The following is a 26,839-nucleotide window of genomic DNA, read 5'->3' on the forward strand; positions in this document are numbered from 1 at the left end:
ATCAATAATAGCCATTATAAAAGTATAAGTAAAAGGTACAAAAAGATATACAGTAAAGCTTTAATAACATAAAGCAAACAATTCAGTCAAATATACAAATTCAGCGCTCAAATATATGAAACTTCACTTAGCCTTCTGCCAAAACTATTGGCCAGGGAACGAATTATAGATTCACGAGACCAAAGATCGCCTGTTAGGTCTGTACAAGACGAATTATATCTCATGTTTAACCACTACAGAGACGTCAGAGTCAGCGGCAAACATCAGAATTACTAGCCCGGGAAAGGCTGCTCCAGGCGGGGTGCACGAGCGCCGAGCGTCCGGTTGCTTGGAATGGATCTTCAAATTATCATAAATCTATAAATAAACCACAGATTTGAAAAACTACTAAACTACTTTCTCGCCTGAAAAACTCTTAAAACTACATTTCGTGACACAATAACAGTAGTATATATTTCAACTGTATGCTTCTAATGCCCTTGTAGCACGCGCAAGTGACGATACTCTGTCAACCAATCAGCGTTCTGCAGTGAGTCTAGCTCCACCTTTTAGTACCGTACCCCTGTGCTAGGTACCCCAACGGAAGGGTACCCAAAAAGTGGTACGGTACGGTTCGGCTTTTTGGTACCATTCACAACTTTTGACAGTGGAAACGCAAATAATTGCGTACCGAACCGAACTGTACCGTACCGTACCACTCAGTGGAAACGAGCCATTAGTGAGTATTTTTAAAGAAACCACGAACAGCAACACAACGAAGTAAGTGAGAAAACTTCACAGAGGAAGAAGGAGAGTGACTGGCAGAAAAGAGAGTGGAAACCCGCTGCAGGATTCACGTGATTCACCGAGGAAAAGTTAAGTGCACCCCTTTTATGATTCACCTTTTGGAGAAAAACACATTTGAAGATTGCCATCACCAGTGTACGACTAACCTGTGTTTGTGGGCAGTGTGTGTTATCCTGTTGACAGTAACAGTAGCGGCTGGGAAGATCGCTGAATCCATGTTCATCTTCTGAGTCCACTATTCTTTGGTTCATCCATCCTATGAAGAAAAGAGAAACGAGTTGATTAATCGCTGTGAAGATAGAGTGAGTTTGCAGTGTCTGAAAGAGTGAACTAAACACGTGTGGAGATTTACAAGAGTGATTTATGCACGAGTGCGGTGAGGTCAAACAACTGTGTTCTCTTTGGCCTACAAATAAGGTGCATGTACAGGTATATATATGTGTATATGTGTACATATATGTGTGTGCATGTATCTATATATATGGGTGTATATATAGATATATTTATAATTTTTTTTTTTTTTTTTTTTTTGTCTATTCTATATTTCTCTCCTTCGAGTATGATACTAGTTTAAAACCTGTTACTGTCTTCTCTGTTTTATTTTCTACTACTGATAGTCTCTGAGACTTCTTGAAGGTCTCCCGTTTTAAGCTGTTCTTAACCTGTTGTACTGTTCTATGATGTGCTACTACGCATGGTGTTGGTGTCTTTTAATTTTGTAGTTCTGTGAAGCACTTTGGTCAGTCAGAGGCTGCTATAAAATGTGCTATATAAATAAAATGAACTTGAACTTGAACTTCTCTCTGAGTTTCTGACGGGTGAGATTGACCCATAACTTTGAAGATTCTTTTGAATTGATCTGTCCCCTCAGCTGTGTCCAGGTCCCTGAGATTGTGTGCATGGTGCGGAGGAGAAAAGCTCAACGCACCGTTATTGCCACTGTTCACGAGCACTGTATCCCACGCCAAAGAAAGTCCAGCCTCACTAATTCTTCCAACGACGCCGTTCTATTACACATGGAACGAGGGCGAAGGCTGCTAAAGTACCCCGTTTTCTGTCTCAACCTACTACTGTCTGTCTCACTGTCAAATTGTCTGTTCCTTGCATGAAGCAAAGAAGAAGCTACTGGGGAGAGTTGAGTGGTGGCTCTGTGAGCACGTCAACGGATCCGAGCCTGGAAACTGTCTGTCCCACGAGTTTATTCGACGAGTCTGACGACGAGAAAAGCCACTGTCTGTCCCACGAGTTTATTCGACGAGTCTGACGACGAGAGAAGCCACTGTCTGTCCCACGAGCTGATTCAACGAGTCTGACGACGAGAAAAGCCACTGCCTGTCCCACGAGCTGATTCAACGAGTCTGACGACGAGAAAAGCCACTGTCTGTCCCACGAGCTGATTCAACGAGTCTGACGACGAGGGAAGCCACTGTCTGTCCCACGAGCTTATGCAACGAGTCTGACGACGAGAGAAGCCACTGCTTGTCCCGCAAGGTTATTCAACGAGTCTGCTGACGAGAGAAGCCACTGTCTGTCCCACGAGCTTATTCAACGAGTCTGACGACGAGAGAATTCACTGTCTGTCCCACGAGCTGATTCAACGAGTCTGACGACGAGAGAAGCCACTGTCTGTCCCACGAGCTGATTCAACGAGTCTGACGACGAGGGAAGCCACTGCCTGTCCCACGAGCTGATTCAACGAGTCTGACGACGAGGGAAGCCACTGTCTGTCCCACGAGCTGATTCAACGAGTCTGACGACGAGGGAAGCCACTGTCTGTCCCACGAGCTTATGCAACGAGTCTGATGACGAGAAAAGCCACTGCCTGTCCCACGAGCTGATTCAACGAGTCTGACGACGAGAGAAGCCACTGTGTCCCACGAGCTGATTCAACGAGTCTGACGACGAGGGAAGCCACTGCCTGTCCCACGAGCTGATTCAACGAGTCTGACGACGAGGGAAGCCACTGTCTGTCCCACGAGCTTATGCAACGAGTCTGATGACGAGAAAAGCCACTGCCTGTCCCACGAGCTGATTCAACGAGTCTGACGACGAGAGAAGCCACTGTCTGTCCCACGAGCTGATTCAACGAGTCTGACGACGAGAGAAGTCACTGTCTGTCCCACGAGCTGATTCAACGAGTCTGACGACGAGAGAAGTCACTGTCTGTCCCACGAGCTGATTCAACGAGTCTGACGACGAGAGAAGCCACTGTCTGTCCCACGAGCTGATTCAACGAGTCTGACGATGAGAGAAGCCACTGTCTGTCCCACGAGCTGATTCAACGAGTCTGACGACGAGGGAAGCCACTGTCTGTCCCACGAGCTGATTCAACGAGTCTGACGACGAGAAAAGCCACTGCCTGTCCCACGAGCTGATTCAACGAGTCTGACGACGAGAGAAGCCACTGCCTGTCCCACGAACTGATTCAACGAGTCTGACGACGAGGGAAGCCACTGTCTGTCCCACGAGCTTATGCAACGAGTCTGACGACGAGAGAAGCCACTGCTTGTCCCACGAGGTTATTCAACGAGTCTGCTGACGAGAGAAGTCACTGTCTGTCCCACAAGCTTATTCAACGAGTCTGACGACGAGAGAATTCACTGTCTGTCCCACGAGCTGATTCAACGAGTCTGACGACGAGAGAAGCCACTGTCTGTCCCACGAGCTGATTCAACGAGTCTGACGACGAGGGAAGCCACTGTCTGTCCCACGAGCTTATGCAACGAGTCTGACGACGAGAGAAGCCACTGCTTGTCCCGCAAGGTTATTCAACGAGTCTGCTGACGAGAGAAGCCACTGTCTGTCCCACGAGCTTATTCAACGAGTCTGACGACGAGAGAATTCACTGTCTGTCCCACGAGCTGATTCAACGAGTCTGACGACGAGAGAAGCCACTGTCTGTCCCACGAGCTGATTCAACGAGTCTGACGACGAGGGAAGCCACTGCCTGTCCCACGAGCTTATGCAACGAGTCTGACGACGAGAGAAGCCACTGTCTGTCCCACGAGCTGATTCAACGAGTCTGACGACGAGGGAAGCCACTGCCTGTCCCACGAGCTGATTCAACGAGTCTGACGACGAGGGAAGCCACTGTCTGTCCCACGAGCTTATGCAACGAGTCTGATGACGAGAAAAGCCACTGCCTGTCCCACGAGCTGATTCAACGAGTCTGACGACGAGAGAAGCCACTGTCTGTCCCACGAGCTGATTCAACGAGTCTGACGACGAGAGAAGTCACTGTCTGTCCCACGAGCTGATTCAACGAGTCTGACGACGAGAGAAGTCACTGTCTGTCCCACGAGCTGATTCAACGAGTCTGACGACGAGAGAAGCCACTGTCTGTCCCACGAGCTGATTCAACGAGTCTGACGACGAGAGAAGCCACTGTCTGTCCCAAGAGCTGATTCAACGAGTCTGACGACGAGAGAAGCCACTGTCTGTCCCACGAGCTGATTCAACGAGTCTGACGACGAGAGAAGCCACTGTCTGTCCCACGAGCTGATTCAACGAGTCTGACGACGAGGGAAGCCACTGTCTGTCCCACGAGCTGATTCAACGAGTCTGACGACGAGAAAAGCCACTGCCTGTCCCACGAGCTGATTCAACGAGTCTGACGACGAGAGAAGCCACTGCCTGTCCCACGAACTGATTCAACGAGTCTGACGACGAGGGAAGCCACTGTCTGTCCCACGAGCTTATGCAACGAGTCTGACGACGAGAGAAGCCACTGCTTGTCCCACGAGGTTATTCAACGAGTCTGCTGACGAGAGAAGTCACTGTCTGTCCCACAAGCTTATTCAACGAGTCTGACGACGAGAGAATTCACTGTCTGTCCCACGAGCTGATTCAACGAGTCTGACGACGAGAGAAGCCACTGTCTGTCCCACGAGCTGATTCAACGAGTCTGACGACGAGGGAAGCCACTGTCTGTCCCACGAGCTGATTCAACGAGTCTGACGACGAGGGAAGCCACTGTCTGTCCCACGAGCTGATTCAACGAGTCTGACGACGAGAGAAGCCACTGCTTGTCCCACGAGCTTATTCAACGAGTCTGACGATGAGGGAAGCCACTGCCTGTCCCACGAGGTTATTCAACGAGTCTGACGACGAGGGAAGCCACTGTCTGTCCCACGAGCTTATTCAACGAGTCTGACGAGGAGAGAATTCACTGTCTGTCCCACGAGCTGATTCAACGAGTCTGACGACGAGGGAAGCCACTGTCTGTCCCACGAGCTTATGCAACGAGTCTGACGATGAGAGAAGCCACTGCTTGTCCCACGAGCTTATTCAACGAGTCTGACGACGAGGGAAGCCACTGCCTGTCCCACGAGGTTATTCAACGAGTCTGACGACGAGAAAAGCCACTGCCTGTCCCACGAGCTGATTCAACGAGTCTGACGACGAGGGAAGCCACTGCCTGTCCCACGAGCTTATGCAACGAGTCTGACGACGCGAAAAGCCACTGCCTGTCCCACGAGCTGATTCAACGAGTCTGACGACGAGGGAAGCCACTGTCTGTCCCACTAGCTGATTCAACGAGTCTGACGACGAGGGAAGCCACTGCCTGTCCCACGAGCTTATGCAACGAGTCTGACGACGCGAAAAGCCACTGCCTGTCCCACGAGCTGATTCAACGAGTCTGACGACGAGGGAAGCCACTGTCTGTCCCACTAGCTGATTCAACGAGTCTGACGACGAGGGAAGCCACTGCCTGTCCCACGAGCTTATGCAACGAGTCTGACGACGCGAAAAGCCACTGCCTGTCCCACGAGCTGATTCAACGAGTCTGACGACGAGGGAAGCCACTGTCTGTCCCACGAGCTGATTCAACGAGTCTGACGACGAGAAAAGCCACTGCCTGTCCCACGAGCTGATTTAACGAGTCTGACGACGAGGGAAGCCACTGCCTGTCCCACGAGCTGATTCAACGAGTCTGACGACGAGGGAAGCCACTGTCTGTCCCACGAGCTTATGCAACGAGTCTGACGACAAGAGAAGCCACTGCTTGTCCCACGAGGTTATTCAACGAGTCTGCTGACGAGAGAAGTCACTGTCTGTCCCACGAGCTTATTCAACGAGTCTGACGACGAGAGAATTCACTGTCTGTCCCACGAGCTGATTCAACGAGTCTGACGACGAGAGAATTCACTGTCTGTCCCACGAGCTGATTCAACGAGTCTGACGACGAGGGAAGCCACTGCTTGTCCCACGAGCTGATTCAACAAGTCTGACGATGAGGGAAGCCACTGCCTGTCCCACGAGCTGATTCAACGAGTCTGACGACGAGAGAAGCCACTGCCTGTCCCACGAGCTGATTCATCGAGTCTGACGACGAGGGAAGCCACTGTCTGTCCCACGAGCTGATTCAACGAGTCTGACGACGAGAAAAGCCACTGTCTGTCCCACGAGCTGATTCAACGAGTCTGACGACGAGGGAAGCCACTGTCTGTCCCACGAGCTTATGCAACGAGTCTGACGACGAGAGAAGCCACTGCTTGTCCCACAAGGTTATTCAACGAGTCTGCTGACGAGAGAAGTCACTGTCTGTCCCACGAGCTTATTCAACGAGTCTGACGACGAGAGAATTCACTGTCTGTCCCACGAGCTGATTCAACGAGTCTGACGACGAGAGAAGCCACTGTCTGTCCCACGAGCTGATTCAACGAGTCTGACGACGAGGGAAGCCACTGCCTGTTCCACGAGCTTATTCAACGAGTCTGATGACGAGGGAAGCCACTGTCTGTCCCACGAGCTTATGCAACGAGTCTGACGACGAGAAAAGCCACTGTCTGTCCCACTAGCTGATTCAACGAGTCTGACGACGAGGGAAGCCACTGCCTGTCCCACGAGCTGATTCAACGAGTCTGACGACGAGGGAGGGAAGCCACTGTCTGTCCCACGAGCTTATGCAACGAGTCTGACGACGAGAAAAGCCACTGCCTGTCCCACGAGCTGATTCAACGAGTCTGACGACGAGAGAAGTCACTGTCTGTCCCACGAGCTGATTCAACGAGTCTGACGACGAGGGAAGCCACTGTCTGTCCCACGAGCTGATTCAACGAGTCTGACGACGAGAAAAGCCACTGCCTGTCCCACGAGCTGATTCAACGAGTCTGACGACGAGAGAAGTCACTGTCTGTCCCACGAGCTGATTCAACGAGTCTGACGACGAGGGAAGCCACTGTCTGTCCCACGAGCTGATTCAACGAGTCTGACGACGAGAAAAGCCACTGCCTATCCCACGAGCTGATTCAACGAGTCTGACGACGAGAGAAGCCACTGCCTGTCCCACCAGCTGATTCAACGAGTCTGACGACGAGGGAAGCCACTGTCTGTCCCACGAGCTTATGCAACGAGTCTGACGACGAGAGAAGCCACTGCTTGTCCCACGAGCTTATTCAACGAGTCTGACGACGAGGGAAGCCACTGCCTGTCCCACGAGGTTATTCAACGAGTCTGACGACGAGAAAAGCCACTGCCTGTCCCACGAGCTGATTCAACGAGTCTGACGACGAGGGAAGCCACTGCCTGTCCCACGAGCTTATGCAACGAGTCTGACGACGAGGGAAGCCACTGTCTGTCCCACGAGCTGATTCAAGGAGTCTGACGACGAGAGAAGCCACTGTCTGTCCCACGAGCTGATTCAACGAGTCTGACGACGAGGGAAGCCACTGCCTGTCCCACGAGGTTATTCAACGAGTCTGACGACGAGAGAAGCCACTGCCTGTCCCACGATCTGATTCAACGAGTCTGACGACGAGGGAAGCCACTGCCTGTCCCACGAGGTTATTCAACGAGTCTGACGACGAGAGAAGCCACTGCTTGTCCCACGAGCTTATTCAACGAGTCTGACGACGAGGGAAGCCACTGCCTGTCCCACGAGGTTATTCAACGAGTCTGACGACGAGAAAAGCCACTGCCTGTCCCACGAGCTGATTCAACGAGTCTGACGACGAGGGAAGCCACTGCCTGTCCCACGAGCTTATGCAACGAGTCTGACGACGAGGGAAGCCACTGTCTGTCCCACGAGCTGATTCAACGAGTCTGACGACGAGAGAAGCCACTGTCTGTCCCACGAGCTCATTTAACGAGTCTGACGACGAGAGAAGCCACTGTCTGTCCCACGAGCTGATTCAACGAGTCTGACGACGAGAGAAGCCACTGTCTGTCCCACGAGCTGATTCAACGAGTCTGACGACGAGAGAAGTCACTGTCTGTCCCACGAGCTGATTCAACGAGTCTGACGACGAGAGAAGCCACTGTCTGTCCCACGAGCTGATTCAACGAGTCTGACGACGAGAGAAGCCACTGTCTGTCCCACGAGCTGATTCAACGAGTCTGACGACGAGAGAATTCACTGTCTGTCCCACGAGCTTATGCAACGAGTCTGACGACGAGAGAAGCCACTGCTTGTCCCACGAGCTTATTCAACGAGTCTGACGACGAGGGAAGCCACTGCCTGTCCCACGAGGTTATTCAACGAGTCTGCTGACGAGAGAAGTCACTGTCTGTCCCACGAGCTGATTCAACGAGTCTGACGACGAGGGAAGCCACTGTCTGTCCCACGAGCTTATGCAACGAGTTTGACGACGAGAAAAGCCACTGCCTGTCCCACGAGCTGATTCAACGAGTCTGACGACGAGGGAAGCCACTGCCTGTCCCACGAGCTGATTCAACGAGTCTGACGACGAGGGAAGCCACTGTCTGTCCCACGAGCTTATGCAACGAGTCTGACGACGAGAAAAGCCACTGCCTGTCCCACGAGCTGATTCAACGAGTCTGACGACGAGAGAAGCCACTGTCTGTCCCACGAGCTGATTCAACGAGTCTGACGACGAGAGAAGCCACTGTCTGTCCCACGAGCTGATTCAACGAGTCTGACGACGAGAGAAGCCACTGTCTGTCCCACGAGCTGATTCAACGAGTCTGACGACGAGAGAAGCCACTGTCTGTCCCACGAGCTGATTCAACGAGTCTGACGACGAGGGAAGCCACTGTCTGTCCCACGAGCTTATGCAACGAGTCTGACGACGAGAGAAGCCACTGCTTGTCCCACGAGCTTATTCAACGAGTCTGACGACGAGGGAAGCCACTGCCTGTCCCACGAGGTTATTCAACGAGTCTGCTGACGAGAGAAGTCACTGTCTGTCCCACGAGCTTATTCAACGAGTCTGACGACGAGAGAGGTCACTGTCTGTCCCATGAGCTTATTCAACGAGTCTGACGACGAGAGAAGTCACTGTCTGTCCCACGAGCTTATTCAACGAGTCTGACGACAAGAAGAGCCACTGCCTATCCTACGAGCCACCAAGAGAGGGATATACTTACCTGAAGAACGGAAGAGTGCCTACCAGCACTCCCCTCCCCGTATCGTACCACAGCCACGAACGTCCCTGTCCCTGCTTTTATCCCTTTTTAATTTTAATAAAACCTTACCTTTTAAACTTACCTTGGTTGTCTGCCTCTGGTGTCTGCTCCTCCGGATTGTGGTGAATAACCCTTGGCCTTAACATCGGTGACATATGTCTCTCCGGTCTCCTGCACTCCAGTCCCTGCCGGTTTGTGAATTCTACCAGACGTGTTTGGATATTTCTCACTGGACTTCTGCCTTGGATTCATTTCATAACTTGCCCATTGTAGTCCCTGTGCTAGTTCTTTCAATGTTTTGTAATTGGACTCGGATATGGTAAAATCGACATCATCGTTACTGTCTTTACATTGTTTACAAGCGCTGAGCTTTATGAAGCCTCCAGACGGAGCTGATGTTCAGTAATGGTGTGTAGCTTCCGAAACACACTGTAATCGCTAGAGCTCGACCAATATAGATTTGTGGAGGCCGATACCGATATTAGGAAGTAAACTTGTATCTATTCTTGCTGATTTACAGAAATCCAATGATTTAAACTATTTTTACTTAAGATTTGAGAAGTGTGGGCATATTCCTGTGAATAGCATTAGCGATATGGAGTCTTCTTGTGTTAATAAAGATAAGTTGCTGATTGAGGCTAATCATATCAAACACTATTTTAAACGCATTGGTCCTAAGAAATCGGCAGGCCCTGATGGACTTCCAGCCTACATTGTTAATTTTTGCAGATGAACTGACTCCAGTTTGGCTCCCTATATTTCAACAATCTTTGGTTATGTAAAGTCCAGGTTCAGAAAGTAAAAGTCCTCCTCAGTATTTTGGTTCAGTCACCTGTGCTGCGTCCCAATTCACCTACTTATACTACGCCCTAAAAGTATGTACTCTTTTTGTTCGATAGTAGGGCTGGAAAAGGTGGACTGTATTAGGTGATGGTTTAGATCTAATTTTCCTCAATGGAGTGTCGGTCAGAACACACTGGATTCAGATCAGTTTCATGCAAAGGGGGTTTATCTGTTGGCAGTCTTTGGCTGTACACAACACAGCAGTACACAGGCTTGTGTGTGGTCTACAAAGAGAAAGGAATAAAGATATATTTATTAACAATATGTCTTGAGTATTATTACACAAACATAATTTCCATAAACAGATACATATCTCTCAAATAAAGCAACAAGTTAAAGTTAGAATAAAATAAAGGAATAAACACATAATCCAAGATATTTTTATACAACACCAGCACTTAGTGGTCAGAAACGGTAAAACATTCAAACCGAAACTAAATTACCTAATTTAAATGAACTGCACGTACTCAGAAACATTGCGTTCATAAACTTGAAATAGCAAGTGTTTCAGCTGTTAATAATAATCCAGCCCGTTCTCATCCCAAGGCGTCATACATGTGACGCTTTTGACATTTCGTCGAAATCTTACGCACATGGCATCCTTTAGCGTCAATATGAGACGCAGAACCCAAGCCGTCATACAGGTGACGCTTTTGACATTTCGTCTAAATCCGACACACATGGCATCCTTTAGCGTCAATATGAGACGCAGAACCCAAGGCGTCATAACCGTAACCCTACCCCAGACCTAAACCTGCCCATAACAGTTTGTGTTATATTGACGCTAAAGGACGCCATGTGCGTAAGATTTCGACGAAATGTCATATGGCGTCACCTATATGACGCCAAAGGATGAGAATGTGTTGAATAATCACACATACATCCATGCAAATCAAACACTGGTTGCCATATACAGTATATATATCAACGTTAACATAAACATTTCATATACAATATAATTTCACGTTTGTAGGTCTATATTGTCTCATTTATCATTGTGAGTTGATTTTCTGTATATTTATTTTTGGAATAATAGTGGTTAATAAAGTCCAATAGAGAGTATCAGTGGTAATATCATTGTGTTCCTGTCGGTCAGTGTTAGAGGATCTGTGTAACAACAGTTAGCCTGCCCTGGACAATATTAGTTTCCCAGCAAGTTGCCAAAGTAACTGAGTTTTAACTATTTTAAGTTTGCTTTATGAAACAGAATCAACCGACAATAAGACTGACTAACCAAAATAAGCCTGGCTCGTATTCTAATCTTGTTTTATGGAACAGCCCTCAGATCTAGCAGTTTTTAAGGAGCGTCCGAAACAAATACTCCAGTAACGGCCATTGTTCTGGGAAGAGGAGCTGCAATGCGGGTATGTCATCTGTCATGTAGTGGCTGGTTTAAAGACACTCATGACGAAGGGGATTCTATAACTACAGTCTTTAATATAACACTTAGGAATAACAAGAGAACTCAGGAGATTCAGCTAACACAACCACTTGAATCAAAAACAACACGGAACAAAGGACTGAATGAAATGAGTATAATACACAGAGAGATAGTTAACTTAAAAATGAAAAACTGCATAACTCAATTAACGACCATGGAGACAAACTAGCAAAGAAAACACAGGCAAACAGGAACTGAACACAAAACCAAAACTGAATATACATGTTACAGGGAGATTATATACACCGAGCGATATTAATTTAACTCAGGGGGTTTAGCTGTGTAGCGACGGAGGAGCTTGGTCTTTGTAGTGGATGATAATGGTGCGGGGCCTCCACTTTTCTAATGAGGTCCAACTCTACACATGCCTAGCTGTCCCTGAGAAGTGCTATGCCTGATGCTGTGGTCAAGAAGAACATCATGTCAGTCGTTTTGGTTTTTAGTCTGCATGTGTGGCTGAATGACACCTTCTGGTTTGATGCAGGTGTCACCATAAGATGCAAGCACTGTGTGTTTTTTGCATAGTCACAGGGATCTGCAGCTGATCATGGATTTTCATCGGAAGAATATTTGCTTCAGCACTGTGTCGAGTTTGAGATTGACAGTCATGCCTGTCAGACCTGTTCAGCTGAACTACAGGCCCAATAAACAGTGTGTCTATTTCTAACTTGCAAAGTGGTTCTTTTGCCACATTTTTTGAATACTTCATTAGAGGCAGGGCACTGTCTTGGCATCTGAATGCCTCTTCTTATGCTACAGGTCGCTGAATGTCCTTGTATTGACTGAGAGGTTGTTTGTTCTACAAAAGTAAGACGTACGGGTGTGGAACAACATAACCATTAGTAGATGGCAGGATTTTATTTTAACTATACCTCTTACAAAAGCACTTTAGAAAGAAATCTTACCATTGAAAATAGAAAACAGAATTTATTTAGCAAATTAACATTTATTTCTGAAATAAGGTAAGTGGTAACACTTTAGAATACTGTTCAATCATTAATGAATAACTACACAGGAGCAAATGAGAAACACAATATTAACATTCAAGTAACTACAATTAACTTACAAGATCTCAGATCTCTTTTGCTCCGTGCTGGTATATAGTGTCCTCAAGTGGCAGTTGTGAGTTTACAAAGACCTGAGAGATGAGTCACATGATCGCAATGACTATTTCAACTAGAGGACTTTCACTATCACAACAAAGAGCTCCGGCGTTCAGAGAGAGAACACCTGAGTGAAACAACGCAGGGAATTCCACACAATAAAAATGACTTCAGGTCAAGGTCAGTAAAATTATTTTTTATACTTTTGAGATCAGACAGATAAGATCAATTTTACTTTTATAAAACTAGAAGACACAAAGTAATTAATAGCGACTTTTACTGAAATTATAGCACTTTCTATCAGAATAATGTCTTCAGGCCAAGGATTGGTTTTTTTTAAACATTTAAATATAATATTGTACAGATAGATTTTCTTTTAAAATTATATACTTGCAAAACTTAATAATAGCAAACGTCTCGGTTTCGGATGTAACCCTCGTTCCCTGAGTAGGGAACGGAGACGTTACGTCGGATGACGGAGAATGGGGGTTTCACCAGAAAGCCTATCATCTTCGAGTATTAAAAAACGAGCCAATGGCAAGAAATGCCATGGGTTTGCGGAATTTGCATAATGTATCTCCGCCTCACCGCGTGAGTATTTAAGGAGAGACACCTGCAACAGCAGATCATGTCTTCGCTGAGGAGCCGAGACTGAACTCAGGCGTCTACCCAGCGGTACAGCGGAAGTGGCAGGGAGACGTAACGTCTCCGTTCCCTACTCAGGGAACGAGGGTTACATCCGTAACCGAGACGTTCCCTTTCGTAGTCACTCCGAGTTACGTCGGATGACGGAGAATGGGGGTCCCCGTGTAATCACGCCACCTTCACAGCTGTCTTCCAGTGCCCTGCGAAGTCTGACCTCCCTGTCGTGATATAGGCACGGACGAAGGAGTCCTACTAAACACAGGAATACCAAGGTACACTGGGAAGCATATCTCAGGGGAGATATGCCGCAGCATGCCTACCCGTAGGGAGGACTTAAGAATACACATATGGCCCGAGGGGGCTACATATGGAGGAACACTAGAGTGACCAGCCCGTGGGGTGGCATCTACTTTCAACTCCAGGAGTGGCAATGTGGCTTGCCGAGGGAAAGACACATGCTCAAAGAGGCTTACAGTGGAAATACACATGTGGGGGTTACTCAGGGGAGGAACCATGCACACGGAGGCACCTAGCCGACGCACAGGCAATAGACACTGGCGCCAGCGTCAACAGTGCTGGAGGAACTCAGGGCTTCAGAGAGGAAGGCTCACCTGAGGAAATATCGCACGTATCCAGTCCGTGGAGTGGAGTGGCGAGCAAGCGAAGACACCTAACGGTTCCCGTGTTAGCTTGAAAAAGTCAGTACACGGGAGGAGACTGGCTCCACTCGGAGATTGTAAAATCTGGCGAATGTGTTGGGTGTCGCCCAGCCTGCAGCTCTGCAGATGTCTGTTAGCAAGGCGCCACGCGGTAAAGCCCAAGAGGACGCCACACTCTGAGTGGAGTGGGCCGTCACCCCAAGGAGGCATGGTCGACCTTGCTGCTGGTATGCCAAAGCAATGGCGTCCACTATCCAGTGAGACAACCTTTGTTTGGAGAGAGCCTTTCCCTTCAGCTTCCCACCATAACAGACAAAGAGCTGGTCTGAGGTCCTGAAACACTGCGTCCTGTCTACGTAAGCACGGAGTGCGCGTACTGGACAGAGCAGTGCCAAGGCTGGGTCTGCCTCCTCCCGGGGCAGCGCTTGCAGGTTCACCACCTGGTCCCGGAAGGGAGTGGTGGGAACCTTGGGCACATATCCAGGCCGGGGTCTCAGGATCACCTGAGAGTGACCGGGCCCGAACTCCAGGCACGCTTCGTCAACGGAGAATGCGTACAGGTCCCCTACCCTCTTGATGGAGGCCAACGCAACCAGGAGCGCTGTCTTCATTGACAGGATCTTAAGTTCAGCTGATTGCAGAGGCTCAAAAGGAGCCCTCTGCAGGGCATTTAACACCACTGAGAGGTCCCAAGAGGGAACGAGAGGAGGGCGAGGAGGATTCAGTCTCCTCGCTCCTCTCAGGAACCTGATGATCAGGTCGTGCTTTCCAAGAGACTTACCTTCGACTGCATCGTGATATGCGGCGATAGCGGCCACATACACCTTCAGGGTGGAGGGAGACAGCCTTCGCTCCAACCCGTCTTGCAGAAAGGAAAGCACGACACCGGTCGAGCATCTCCTGGGGTCTTCTCGCCGAGAAGAGCACCAGTTGACGAAGAGGTTCCACTTCAATGCGTAGACGTGTCTCATGGAGAACGCTCTAGCGGAAGTGATGGTAGCCGCCACCGCAGGTGGCAGGGTACTCAAACCGGGTGCCATAGGGTGCCCCGTCTCTGAGAAAGGAGGTCCTTCCTCAGAGGAATTGGCCAAGGAGGTGCTGTCGCGAGGAGTATCAGTTCGGAGAACCAGGTCTTGGTGGGCCAGTATGGGGCGACCATAATGACCTGCTCCTCGTCCTCCTTGATCTTGCACAGAGTCCGTGCGAGAAGGCTCACTGGGGGAACGCATACTTGCGTAGGCCCTGCGGCCAGCTGTGCGCCAGTGCATCCGTGCCGCGCAATGGGATGAGTCGTGGGAGGCAAACAGATCTATCTGTGCGTCCCCGAACTGGTCCCATATCAGCTGGACCGACTGGGGATGGAGTCACCATTCGCCAGAGGTTGGCCGGAGCCGTGACAGCTCGTCGGCTGCAAGGTTCCGCTCTCCTGGAATGTAAATAGCACGAAGGGACCTCAGGTGCTTCTGACTCCATAAGAGGAGGTGGCGTGCGAGTTGCGACATACGGCGAGAGCGTAGACCAGCCTGACGGTTGATGTACGCTTCTGTCGCAGTATTGTCCGAACGGACAAGTACGTGTTGACCCAGGAGCAGCGCGTGGAAGCGGTGCAGGGCAAGGCGTACTGCCAGCAACTCGAGGCAATTGACATGCATGAGGCGCTGGGGTCCTGTCAAGGAGCCCGCGGCTGCATGTCCATTGCACATGGCGCCCCAGCCCGTGGCAGAGGCATCTGTGGAGAAAACAACATGCCTGGAAACTCGTTCTAGGGGAACTCCGGCCCGTAGAAAGCTGAGGTTCCGCCACGGGGTGAAGGTCTGACGGCAGGTCGGAGTTATTAGAACTCTGAGCGTACCGCGATGCCATGCCCACCTCGGGACCCGATCGCGAAGCCACAGCTGAAGCGGTCTCATATGAAGCAATCCGAGTGGCGTAGCCGCGGCTGCGGATGCCAATGCCCCAGGAGCCTCTGAAAAAGTTTCAGTGGGACCGCACTCTTGTCCTCGAACTGTCGAAGACAAGTCAGCAGTGAGTGTGCGCGCTCGCTCGTAAGCTGCGCGGACATGGCGACCGAGTCGATCTCCATACCGAGAAAAGAGATCCTCTGCACGGGGCAGAGTTTGCTCTTCTCCCAGTTGACCCGAAGGCCCAGATGGGCTAGGTGCCGGAGCACAACATCTGTGTTCGCAAACCTGATCTCGAGAGTGAGCTAATATTAGCCAGTCGTCGAGATAATTCAGGATGCGAACCCCGTGTTCGCGTAGGGGAACAAGGGCTGCCTCGACGACCTTCGTAAAGACGCGAGGAGACAGAGCCAGCCCGAATGGGAGAAACGCGTACTGGTATGCCTGCCCCTCGAAAGCAAACCGAAGAACGGTCTGTGTCGAGGTAAAATGGAGACATGAAGTAGGCGTCCTTCAGGTCTATCGCTGCAAACCAACCCTGTGGCCACACGCATTCGAAAATGCGTTTGGCCGTGAGCATCTTGAACGGCAGCCTGTGAAGGGAGTGGCTCAAGACGCGCAGATCCAGGATTGGCCGTAACCCACCGGTCTTCTTGGGGACAATGAAGTACGGGCTGTAAAACCCAGACCTCATTTCGGCTGGAGGGACAGTCTCGATTGCACCCTTCGCCAGCAGGGTGGCAACCTCCGCTCTCATGATTGGGGCATTGCCACCGACCAGAGTAAAACGGACTACCCTGAAGCGGGGAGGAGACCGTGCGAATTGGATCGCATAGCCGAGCCTGATAGTTCGGGCGACCCAGCGGGACAGGTTGGGAACCTCTAACCAAGCTCCCAAGAACTGAACCAGCGGAATCATCCGAACCACAGACGTCCCCCCGGAGGGGCAGCGAAGCGGAGTGACCGGCCCAGGCGTGGGTGGCATAGCGGCCCGGTGCGGGGGGACGGTCATGCTCCGCGTCCTGACAGAGGAGACCAGGGAAGGACCAGCGTTCCACGGGGGTCTGCTCTGCCAGGGGTCTGGCGACAGAGGGGGACGAGAGTGGTGTGGTCCGGAGACGGCACACACTGTCATCCGCGCCCTCAGAGACAGAGGGGGACGAGAGCGGCGAGGCCCGGGAGCGTCGCGCACTGTCGTCCGCCCTCTGAGGGCTCAGAGATGGGATGCAGCTCTTTGGTTTAGAAAAGATTCTCCCCCGGCCCTCCACCGGGGGAAGGAGTGGCCCTGCAACCACTCCCTGAAGAACTGCAACCCACATCTGAGCTGCCCGTAACGGGAGCGCCGCAAGCCTGGCGTTAGCGGGGCTGCGGGGCTGGTACGGGCAGGGGCGCCTTCCTGCGACCACCTCCACGGCACGGCCCGGTGCTGCTGGGGGCCGGGCGGGAGGGGGCAGAAGTCGCAGGAGGGTGCATTCGGCAGCAAGTGGACTGAGGCGTCTGAGCGGGCGGCTGGAGGCAGCAGCGCTGCGGGGTCAGACAAATAGCCACAGTCCACTTCTGGGCGGCCGAGAACTGTTGGGCAGAGCCCTCAACCGCGCCGCCGAAGAGGCCAGCCTGGGATATGGGGAAGTTGAGGAAACGTATTCACTCAGCCTCGCGCACATCAACCAGGTTAGCCAGAGATGTCTGACCACCTATGTGGACATCACCTGACTCAGGGAGCGTGCGGTCACCTACGTCGCTCGTAGAGCAAGGTCGGTGACGGCAGGCAGCTCAAGGATGAGCCCTGAATCAGCCCTACCCTCGTGCATGTCATTAAACACCAAAAAGGATGGCAATAACACGCAGTGAGGTGGCAGCCTGCCCCGCAGCTCTATAGGTCCCCGCCACCGGAGTAGACAAGAACCTACAGGCATTGGAGGGGTGCTTAGGGTCGCCACGCCAGGTGGAGGCGCTGTGGGGACACATAAGTGTTGCCACAGAGCACTCCACAGGGGGAACCCCAGTGTACCCTAGGCAGCGGCCTCTACAAGGGCAGAGAAGGCGGAAGAGGCCACTGAGCAGTCGCGAAAAGTCAAAAGAGACTTCCACGATCTCATGATCTCTTCATGCACGTCCGGGTAGAAAGGATTTGGGTTCGCCACCCCCAAAAACCAATCATCAGCCTTAAGTGCTCGGGACATGGCAGAAGGTTCCACACAAGCCCGATACTCGCGGCAGCCCGGGAAGCATAGCTGTGCACTCTGGATCAAACTCGTTATGCTAGCACATCCGAGGACGGCAGCACAGACGAGCCATCATCTCTAGAGGACTCCAGCTCACCTTGTGATGCGGTGATATACATGATTTCATCAGCCGGGGGACCGAATGAGACCGCGGGCCCGCGGGCGGGCCGGCGAACTCACCCGGGACCACGCGGGTTCCAAACACTCAAACAGCGCTCGCGCCCATCAGCTGAATCTATCAGAATACCACACTCAGAAATACACGGGCAGATCGTCTTTAGAAAGACGCGTCTTTAAAAAGACGTGCCGCGTGCAGCTCTTTAGTGAGAGGAAAATACTCCGCGGATGTTGAAGCAACCAGGGAGAACACACAGACTGGCAGACCACTGCTCAGATCGCAGGCAATGTGAAACTCGCTGGATACCGCCGTCACACCAACACCGGAGAGTTCGCTCGTCTCGAAGAGATGTAGTCACTGAAGAAACTCAGGATTTGGCTTGTGGAGTGAAGAGATGCTCTTGGCTCCGAAGCGAAAACATGATCTGCTGTTGCAGGTGTCTCTCCTTAAATACCCACGCGGTGGGGCGGAGATACATTATGCGAATTCCGCAGACCCAGGCATTTCTTGCCATTGGTTCGTTTTTTAATACTCGAAGATGATAGGCTTTCTGGCGAAACCCCCATTCTCCGTCATCCGACGTAACTAGGAGTGACTACGAAAGGGAACAACAATTTTTCTTAATTATACTTTCAATTCAACATAAATATTTAATACATGGAGAATAAAAATAAATAACATATTGAACAGTTATTTACAGTTTAGCAAGCACACAAAGTGTGAGGGAAATCAGCACCAACCCCTAATTTGCAGACAATTTGTAAACACATACAGGATATTGAAATGATTATATATGTGACTGTTACAAACTGATCAAATCATAGCTTTGCAAACTGAGAGAAAATGACTGGGAGTCTGGAAGAAAGAAAAGAGACTTTACAATTATATGGAAACCTAAAAAGGCACACACCAAAAGAGACTACCTCAAAGCAAATTTTAAAAATGAATAAAAGTGTCTGTGTTTTGAACAACCTGGGTAACCTTTATGATTGATTTCACAGTAAACCGTGTAAATACATGTTTCCAGAGAGGATTGAGAGGATGGTTTGCCTTGAAATATAAAAATATGTAATTTATTATGATTTTTTATTTTAAAAAATGTTTATAATTATTTTTAGCAGGTGATCTAAGGATTTTGCTCCTGGGTGAAACTGGAGTAGGAAAAAGCACAACTGGAAACACCATCCTGGGCAGGAATGCATTTAAAGAGGCCAGTAAAATGTGTGAGAGACAGGGAAGAGTTTTGGATGGGAAGACCATTACTGTAATCGACACTCCAGGACTGTTCAATACGTCTATCACAGAAGAGCAAGTGAAGGCTGAAATAGAGATGTGTGTAGAGATGTCTGCTCCTGGTCCTCATGTGTTCCTGCTGGTGTTCAAACTGGGAGTGAGATTCACACAAGAGGAGAGGAACTCAGTGCAATGGATCCAGGAGAACTTCGGAAAAGAGGCTTTGCTTCGTACCATCATTCTGTTTACTCACACTGATCTGCTGAAGGGTAAATCTTTGGAGGAGTACATCACGGAAAGCCACAATTTAATGAAAATAGTTGAAAGTTGTGGTGGCAGATATCACTCATTCAACAATGAAGATAGAAACAATCAACAGCAGGTTACAGAACTGCTGCAAAAGATGAATGCATTAAGGAGGCAGCATGGAATGAGGCATTACACACCTGAGATGTTTTACACAACTCAAACAGAAATGACAGAGAAGGACAGAATGAACCTGGCAAAGTTTCCATATATTTTGTGTGCTATTGTATTGATTGCAGTTATATTACTAGGGACATGGCATATGAAAAGGGAGCTTGAACAGAAGGAGGAACAGCTGCAAAAGCAAAAGCAGGAGAACCAGATACTGCAAAAGCAAGCGTATGAGACTCAGAAACTGATAAAGGACCTCGAACTGAAGGAGGAGAAGATGCAGGAGCAAGAGCAGGAGAATCAGAAACTGATAAAAGAGCTCGAACTGAAGAAGGAGAAGATGCAGATGCAAGAGCAGGAGAATCAGAAACTGATAAAGGATCTCGAACTGAAGAAGGAGAAGATGCAGATGCAAGAGCAGGAGAATCAGAAACTTACAAAAAAGCTCGAACTGAAGGAGGTGAAGCAGCTGATAAAGGAGCTCGAACTGAAGGAGGAGGAGATGCAGAAGCAAGAGCAGGAGAATCAGAAACTGACAAAAAAGTTCGATATGAAAAAGTTGGAGCAGCTGATAAAAGAACTAAAAGCGAAAATCCTGTCAACATTCCTGTAAACTAGTTAAAATGCGCACGTTTGCATCTAATTGACAGGGCAATGCAGGTGTCAAACAAAATAGCAAAACAAAATAGGATAAACAAAATAACTAAAGCATATCACCACAGAACGTCCCCAGTTAATGACTTACATACATCAAGAGTCTTTCCCCCTGAAATGTAGAAATCTAAATTGGTGAATTTAGAAGAAATCTACAGATGCAAACAGATGGAGGATATAGGTTTAAAACAAACTCCATCTAAATGTGGATTTTGAAGGTTTTATTTGATGATGATGATACAGTCCTCCCTCAAATGTGAAACTAAGTCCATGTCACCATCAGGTGTATCAAATATATACTTGATTGAAACTACTAGCCTAGAAAACATGCACATTGTGGCATGGTATCCTTTGCTGCTCTATAAACCTATGAATATAAACCTACTAAGGAGACCATGGTTTCTGTGTGAACTGATTATTTTGTAGACATCTTTTGAAAATGAAACAATTGCTTGAGTTTGAGGAAGATAAAATGAACTTTTTTAATGAATTTTTTAAGTCAGAGTTGTGTTAATATATATACTTTTTTGTTTAAAAAAAGTAAAAAAATACGTAATTATGAGAAGTGCCCTTTTTTTCACTTGAGCCCCTGCCCCTCAAAATGTCTGTGCACGTCCCTGCTGTCTGCAAAATGTTGTAACACCCAAAGCATTTAATTGATGCTTGAAAAACTAGTTATTTTCATAATAAAGTTTAGGTAACACATTATAATAAGTATACAGTAATAAACAAACCATTAACAAAATATTAGCTTTCCCCCTCAGCGATAAAAAAAATAAAAAAAAATAATTGCCAGCCAATGCCAGTGTTTTTGACCATTTTCACAAAAATGTCATGGCCCCCATAATATTTTGTTGTACAAATATCTGAACATGCAATATATCAAATGAAAAGACAGAACCTCTGCTTAAAAAAAAAAAAAAAAAAAAATGTAGTCTTTGACAAAAACATGATTTTTTTTTCTGTTTTTTGTTGTTGTTGTTTTTTAGCAACATTTTGAGCAAAAAACTGAAAAAAAATCATGTTTTTGTCAAAGACTACATCTGGATCAGATTCAGACCGATGATCAAAACAGTAGATCGAGTAGATCGAGTCCAACACACTGTAGTTCATCCTGGGTCAACATTTCATTCAGAAACATTAGGCAGTTTTGATTTTATATGTTTAAATATATCCGGATCATATATTTTTATGCCTTTTAACTCTTTCCCTGTCATTGACGAGTTATCAGGTCTTTTATGAGAAAGTGCTTCCCGCCAAAAACGTTTTTACGGCTTTCTGCGTTTTCATTGTTATAAGGTAGGGGGTGCTACTACACTACAATATTCTGAAAGAGTACAGAATCTCCTGATCAAAACACAGGCGAAGAAGATGCAGACACAAGCAATAGCATATGTAATCATATACATGTAAAATAATGCGATCATCAACATTAAACAGCATATAAATCAAAACTGCCTAATGTTAAAGAATGAAATGGTGATCCAGCACGAGCAACAGGACTGTAAAGCTTGATGGACTCGATCTACTCCATCTTTGACAAAACACAATTTTGCCTGCTTTCTGCTCAAAATGTTGCTTTTTTTTAATGAAACTTACCCACTTTTAAGTGTTGATAAAAAAACAAGAATGCATGAAGCTAGAATAAAAGTTTTTTGTCTTTAAAGCAGAAAAGGTTTTTTTTTTTTTTTTTGATTTATTACGTGTTAAAATATTCTGGGGGCCATGACATTTTTGTGAAAATTATCAAAAATGCTGAAGGGGAATGTGGATGTTTGTGTTATTTTACATATGCATATGATATCGCTTGTTTTTGCATCTTCTTCGCAGGTGTTTTGATCAGGAGATTCAGTACTGTTTCAGAAGATGTGTAATAGCGCCCCCTACCATATAACAGTGAAAACACGGAAAGCCAGAAAATTCTGTCAATGGCAGGGAAGTATTTCTCTCACAAATGATGGAAATATCCATCAATATTTGGGAAAGAGTTAGTATATAGTCTATATACAGTCTCTACATTGTTAATATATTAATAGGCTACAGATGGTTCTAAACCAGAATAATACTTTTACTGCCCCGGCATGATTAGAGCTCTGTGTCATTAAGAACGTGTCTTTGCTGCCTTTTAATGGTAAGTGGCGCTACAATCATAGACTTTGAAAGGTCTATGTTTTGAGCTCTGTGGTTGGGCTCGTTGAGGGCTGTGGTAGTGGATTCAAGTGAAACATTGTGTGTGTATATGTTTAAACAACATTTGAAGGTGATCAAAAAAGTTAATCAACAACGTACAAAATACATTAATCTTACGAAAAGATGTTTTGTACCAGAGTTAGCCGAAGCTAATTTTCATCTGCAGTCCCCGGGCAGGTACACACAATATGTACAACATTACATTACAAAATAACTATCAATAGTACTAGCAAGTACATATAATATTAGTCCAACAATGGTCATTTAAAAACAATCAGATGTTCAAGATGAAAGAACTAATCAAAAGACCATCACAGCCTATAATATATACAACAAAGTCAAAAACATTTACTTTAAAATTACATTTGTAAATTTTAAATATGCTAATGCTGACACAGCTGGTTATCAAGAATGTGTTTCTTTAAGTTTTGAGAAAAATTATTCAAATCTTCAGACAACTTTAGACTGTTAGGAAGTTGATTCCATTGTTTAATACTTTTAAATGAAAAAGCTGTCTGTGCAAAGGCGGAGGATCTTTTCGGGATAGCACAATTTCTGTGATCAGTGGACCGGGATGTTCGGTTCGTTTGTTCAGAATAAAGTTTTATGAATTTTTTCATTGAGAGTGGAGCAATATTATTAACAATTTTAAAAACAGTTCTCAAATTTGTACATCGAATTAGGGAGTCAAAAATTAATACTTTATATTTACTTAAAATACTGCAATGATGATAGCGAGGGGCTTTTCTGTCAAGCACCTTTAACGCCTGATCTGAGCGGTTTAAGTGTGGTCTCGTTGGCCTGTGACCAACAGGACAAACAATAGGTGATGTGTGAAGAAATCATGGCATTAAAATACATGAAAGATGCTTCAATTGTCAAACTATTCCTAATATGTTTGAAAATAGAAATGTTATATTTAATGGAGTTAGACATTTTTTTAATATGTTTTTTAAAACTTAAAGTTTGATCTAAATGGACACCTAAATATTTAGTCTCTGTCACGATGGTAATTTTTTGTCCATTAAAATAGATGTTAGGCATATCTTAAAATTTTTTAGACTTAGCGAAATACATTCCAACATTTTTTTCAGTATTTAGTGTTAAGCAAAAAGATTTTAGCCAGTTACTTATTTTGTCCATAGCTGAGGACAATTTAGTGGCTACTTGCTCCATATCCCTCCCATGTACGTAGATGACAGCATCATCTGCGTACATGATGCACACAGCCGGGAGATCATTGATGTAAATACTGAACAACAAGGGTCCCAGATTTGATCCTTGCGGGACCCCAGTTGTGCTGGGCTTCAGAGAGGACAATAGATTTTTCACCCTCACACATTGCATCCGATTTGCAAGATATGATCGTATCCAATGCAGTGTGTCCATTGACAGATTATACTTAGAGAGCTTAGACAGGAGGACACCGTGGTTTACCGTGTCAAAGGCTTTTCGTAAGTCCAGAAACACGGCACCCACCGTGCCCCCTCTGTCCAAGCTAGCCTTTATGCTTTCCATCAGATAGCAGCAGGCTGCGTCGGCGGAATGATTGCGTCTGAAGCCAAACTGCATGGAGTGCAACAGATTATTACAGTCTAAGTGATCGGTTAGCTGCTCTATGATGGCTTTCTCAAGAATTTTAGATGCTACAGGCATTATGCTAATTGGCCTGTAGTTGCTTATTTCGTTTTTGCTTCCGGATTTGTATATTGGGGTTATAACTGCTGTTTTAAAGATACTGGGGAAGATACTCTCATCAATAGATTTATTCACAATATATGTAATAACTGGTGTTAAAATCTCCCTATGTTTTTCAATGAAAGAGCTATCAATTCCCCAAAAATATTTTGCTTTTGAATTAGATAAGGATTGTATTATTTTATCTGTTTTAGAATAATCAATGTGTTTAAAACACAGAGCCTCATGGTCGTTAATAGGAGGCTGAGGTAATGAACAAGAATGAAGTAATCCAGAGGCATGTTGAATAATTTCATTCACTGAATCAATAAAATAATCATTAAAATAGTTTGAAACTGTTAGTCCATCCTTGTGGTTTTCATCATCTATTTTCAGCTCTATAACTCCGCTCTTATTTGCATCTTTCCAGTTAATTTGTCTATAGTTTGCCAAAGTTCTCTAGAGTTACCCTTAGCTTGTTTAATTATATTCAGATAAAACATTGCTTTTGCTTGTCTTAGCTGTTGAGTGACTATTTCAAAGTCCCTTATAGATCAGGCGATCAGTTGTAAGTCCCGTTTTATGGGACTTTTTTAATGCTGAATCTCAAGTTCTCATCAATTTCCATAGATTATCATTTAACCAAGGTAAAGGAATTTTGCCTTTAGGCTTTACCTTTTTTTCTTTAGAATATTTAAAAACAAGCTGTTGGAACATCTTTATCAACTCACTAGAAGCTGTATTACTGTCTTTATCATTTATCATTTCCAACCAATTTACCTTTCTCATTTCATTGTCAAACCTCTCAACATCTTTCCTGGGGATATACAGTACAGAATCATTAATATTAACCTTATTTAAATTTCGGTAGCGCATTTTTGACAATTTCCTTGCAACTAATGTTAAATTATGATCAGAAAGACCTGTTATTAAATTATAAACTTTACCAATACGCTCAGCTTTGTTAGTAAAAACTAGATCAATAAGCGTTTGAGATGTCTTAGTAATCCTAGTTGCTTTTTCAATCATTTGTGTAAAATTAAAATTTCTTTTAATTTTTTTCTACCATTTTTATCGATCCAATTTATATTAAAATCCCCCATAAGAAGTATTTCTTTCACATCACACTTTTTAAGAATGTCTGTTAGGTGATCAAAAAATAGATTATTGCCTATACAAGGCAAGAACAGCAAATGACATTTCCGGAGACAGCTTAATTTTTATCCCCACACATTCCAAAACATCTCCCACTGATTCCATGTGTACACATTGAAAACTGTCCTTAAAGGGGTCATATAATGGTACATGCACTTTTTCAAGTTGATTGTACTGAAATGTGTGTTGGCAGTGCCTGTACACAACCATCATATAATGATAAAAATCCATCCAGTGGTTTTGTTTTAATCTCCTTATATGTTTTCCCCTGCCTCAAATCGAGCCGTTCGACCGTGTGACGTCCAACGCATTCTCATCCTTTGGCGTCATATAGGTGACGCCATATGACATTTCGTCGAAATCTTACGCACATGGCATCCTTTAGCGTCAATATAACACGCACTGTTATGGGCAGGTTTAGGTCTGGGGTAGGGTTACGGTTATGACGCCTTGGGATCTGCGTCTCATATTCACGCTAAACGATGCCATGTGCGTTGGATTTACACGCGCGTCACCTGTATGACGGCTTGGGTTCTGCGTCTCATATTGATGCTAAAGGATGCCATGTGCGTAAGATTTCAACGAAATGTACAAGCGTCACATGTATGACGCCAAAGGATGAGAACGGGCTGTGACGTCACACGGTCGGACGCCCCTCCCGCGATTGTTGATTGATAGGCGCGTTTCAACACAGACCCGCCCTCGCTCGTGAGAGCTGTCAATCATAGTCCACGCGGACCGGCGCGGTCATTGTTGATAAGCTGGAGCACTGTCTATGAGCAGAATGGCGTCTAAGCGATTGTGGTGTTCTGTTCTTGGGTGTAATAACGAACACAGCAGTCATTTTAATGTTCCTAAATCCGAACCGCTGAAGACGCAGTGGCTGTGTTTGTTTTCGAAGGGAATATTCCCCACGAGCAACGTCAATGCTCTCATGTTTGCGCGAATCATTTCTCACCAGACTGCTTTATAAACGAGGGTCAGTATAAAGCTGGTTTTGCTAAGCAGCTGCTCCTGAATAAAGAATCGGTACCAGATATTCGTGTTCCTGCTGAACCTCTAGAACAACTGAAGTGAGTGTATTATTAAACTTTATATTAATATTTATATCTTTGCAAATCGCTTCACGATGAATGAGTCTAAGGTTTACACTCAGGGTACATTACTGCATGTTTTCTATGTACGATGTTCTCCATATAATTCATAATCCCACGTTTATAATGAACAACACCTTATGGTATTGTGTTACAAACGTGTACGCACAGAACAGAGAGGCGGGGTGAGCAAAGCTCATGATCATTTAAAGTAATATGCACTGAAACGGCGTGCTGAAAACAGAGCTGTTTTTGACCAGGTAAAATAAGTGTTTTCTTACAATACTAATGAGAATTTTTAATTAAAGTATATTACAAACTTTTAATTTAG

At 46.5% G+C, this 26,839-nt stretch overlaps 1 protein-coding gene across 1 annotated transcript in view; it reads left to right on the plus strand.

The window, feature by feature from the left end:
* Positions 1 to 20,351, plus strand: part of LOC130082698 (GTPase IMAP family member 8-like) — a 39,147-nt gene extending 18,796 nt beyond the window's left edge. The window contains exons 3-4 of the mRNA XM_056247554.1: positions 1,891 to 1,936; positions 19,207 to 20,351. Of these exons, the coding sequence (XP_056103529.1) occupies positions 1,891 to 1,936; positions 19,207 to 20,351 (1,191 nt within the window). The remainder of the gene's footprint in view (positions 1 to 1,890; positions 1,937 to 19,206) is intronic.
* Positions 20,352 to 26,839: the final 6,488 nt, after the last annotated feature.

This window comes from Rhinichthys klamathensis, unplaced genomic scaffold (assembly GCF_029890125.1).
Source record: "Rhinichthys klamathensis goyatoka isolate OS25496 unplaced genomic scaffold, OSU_Roscu_1.1 h1tg000049l_1, whole genome shotgun sequence".
Lineage (NCBI taxonomy): Eukaryota > Metazoa > Chordata > Actinopteri > Cypriniformes > Leuciscidae > Rhinichthys > Rhinichthys klamathensis.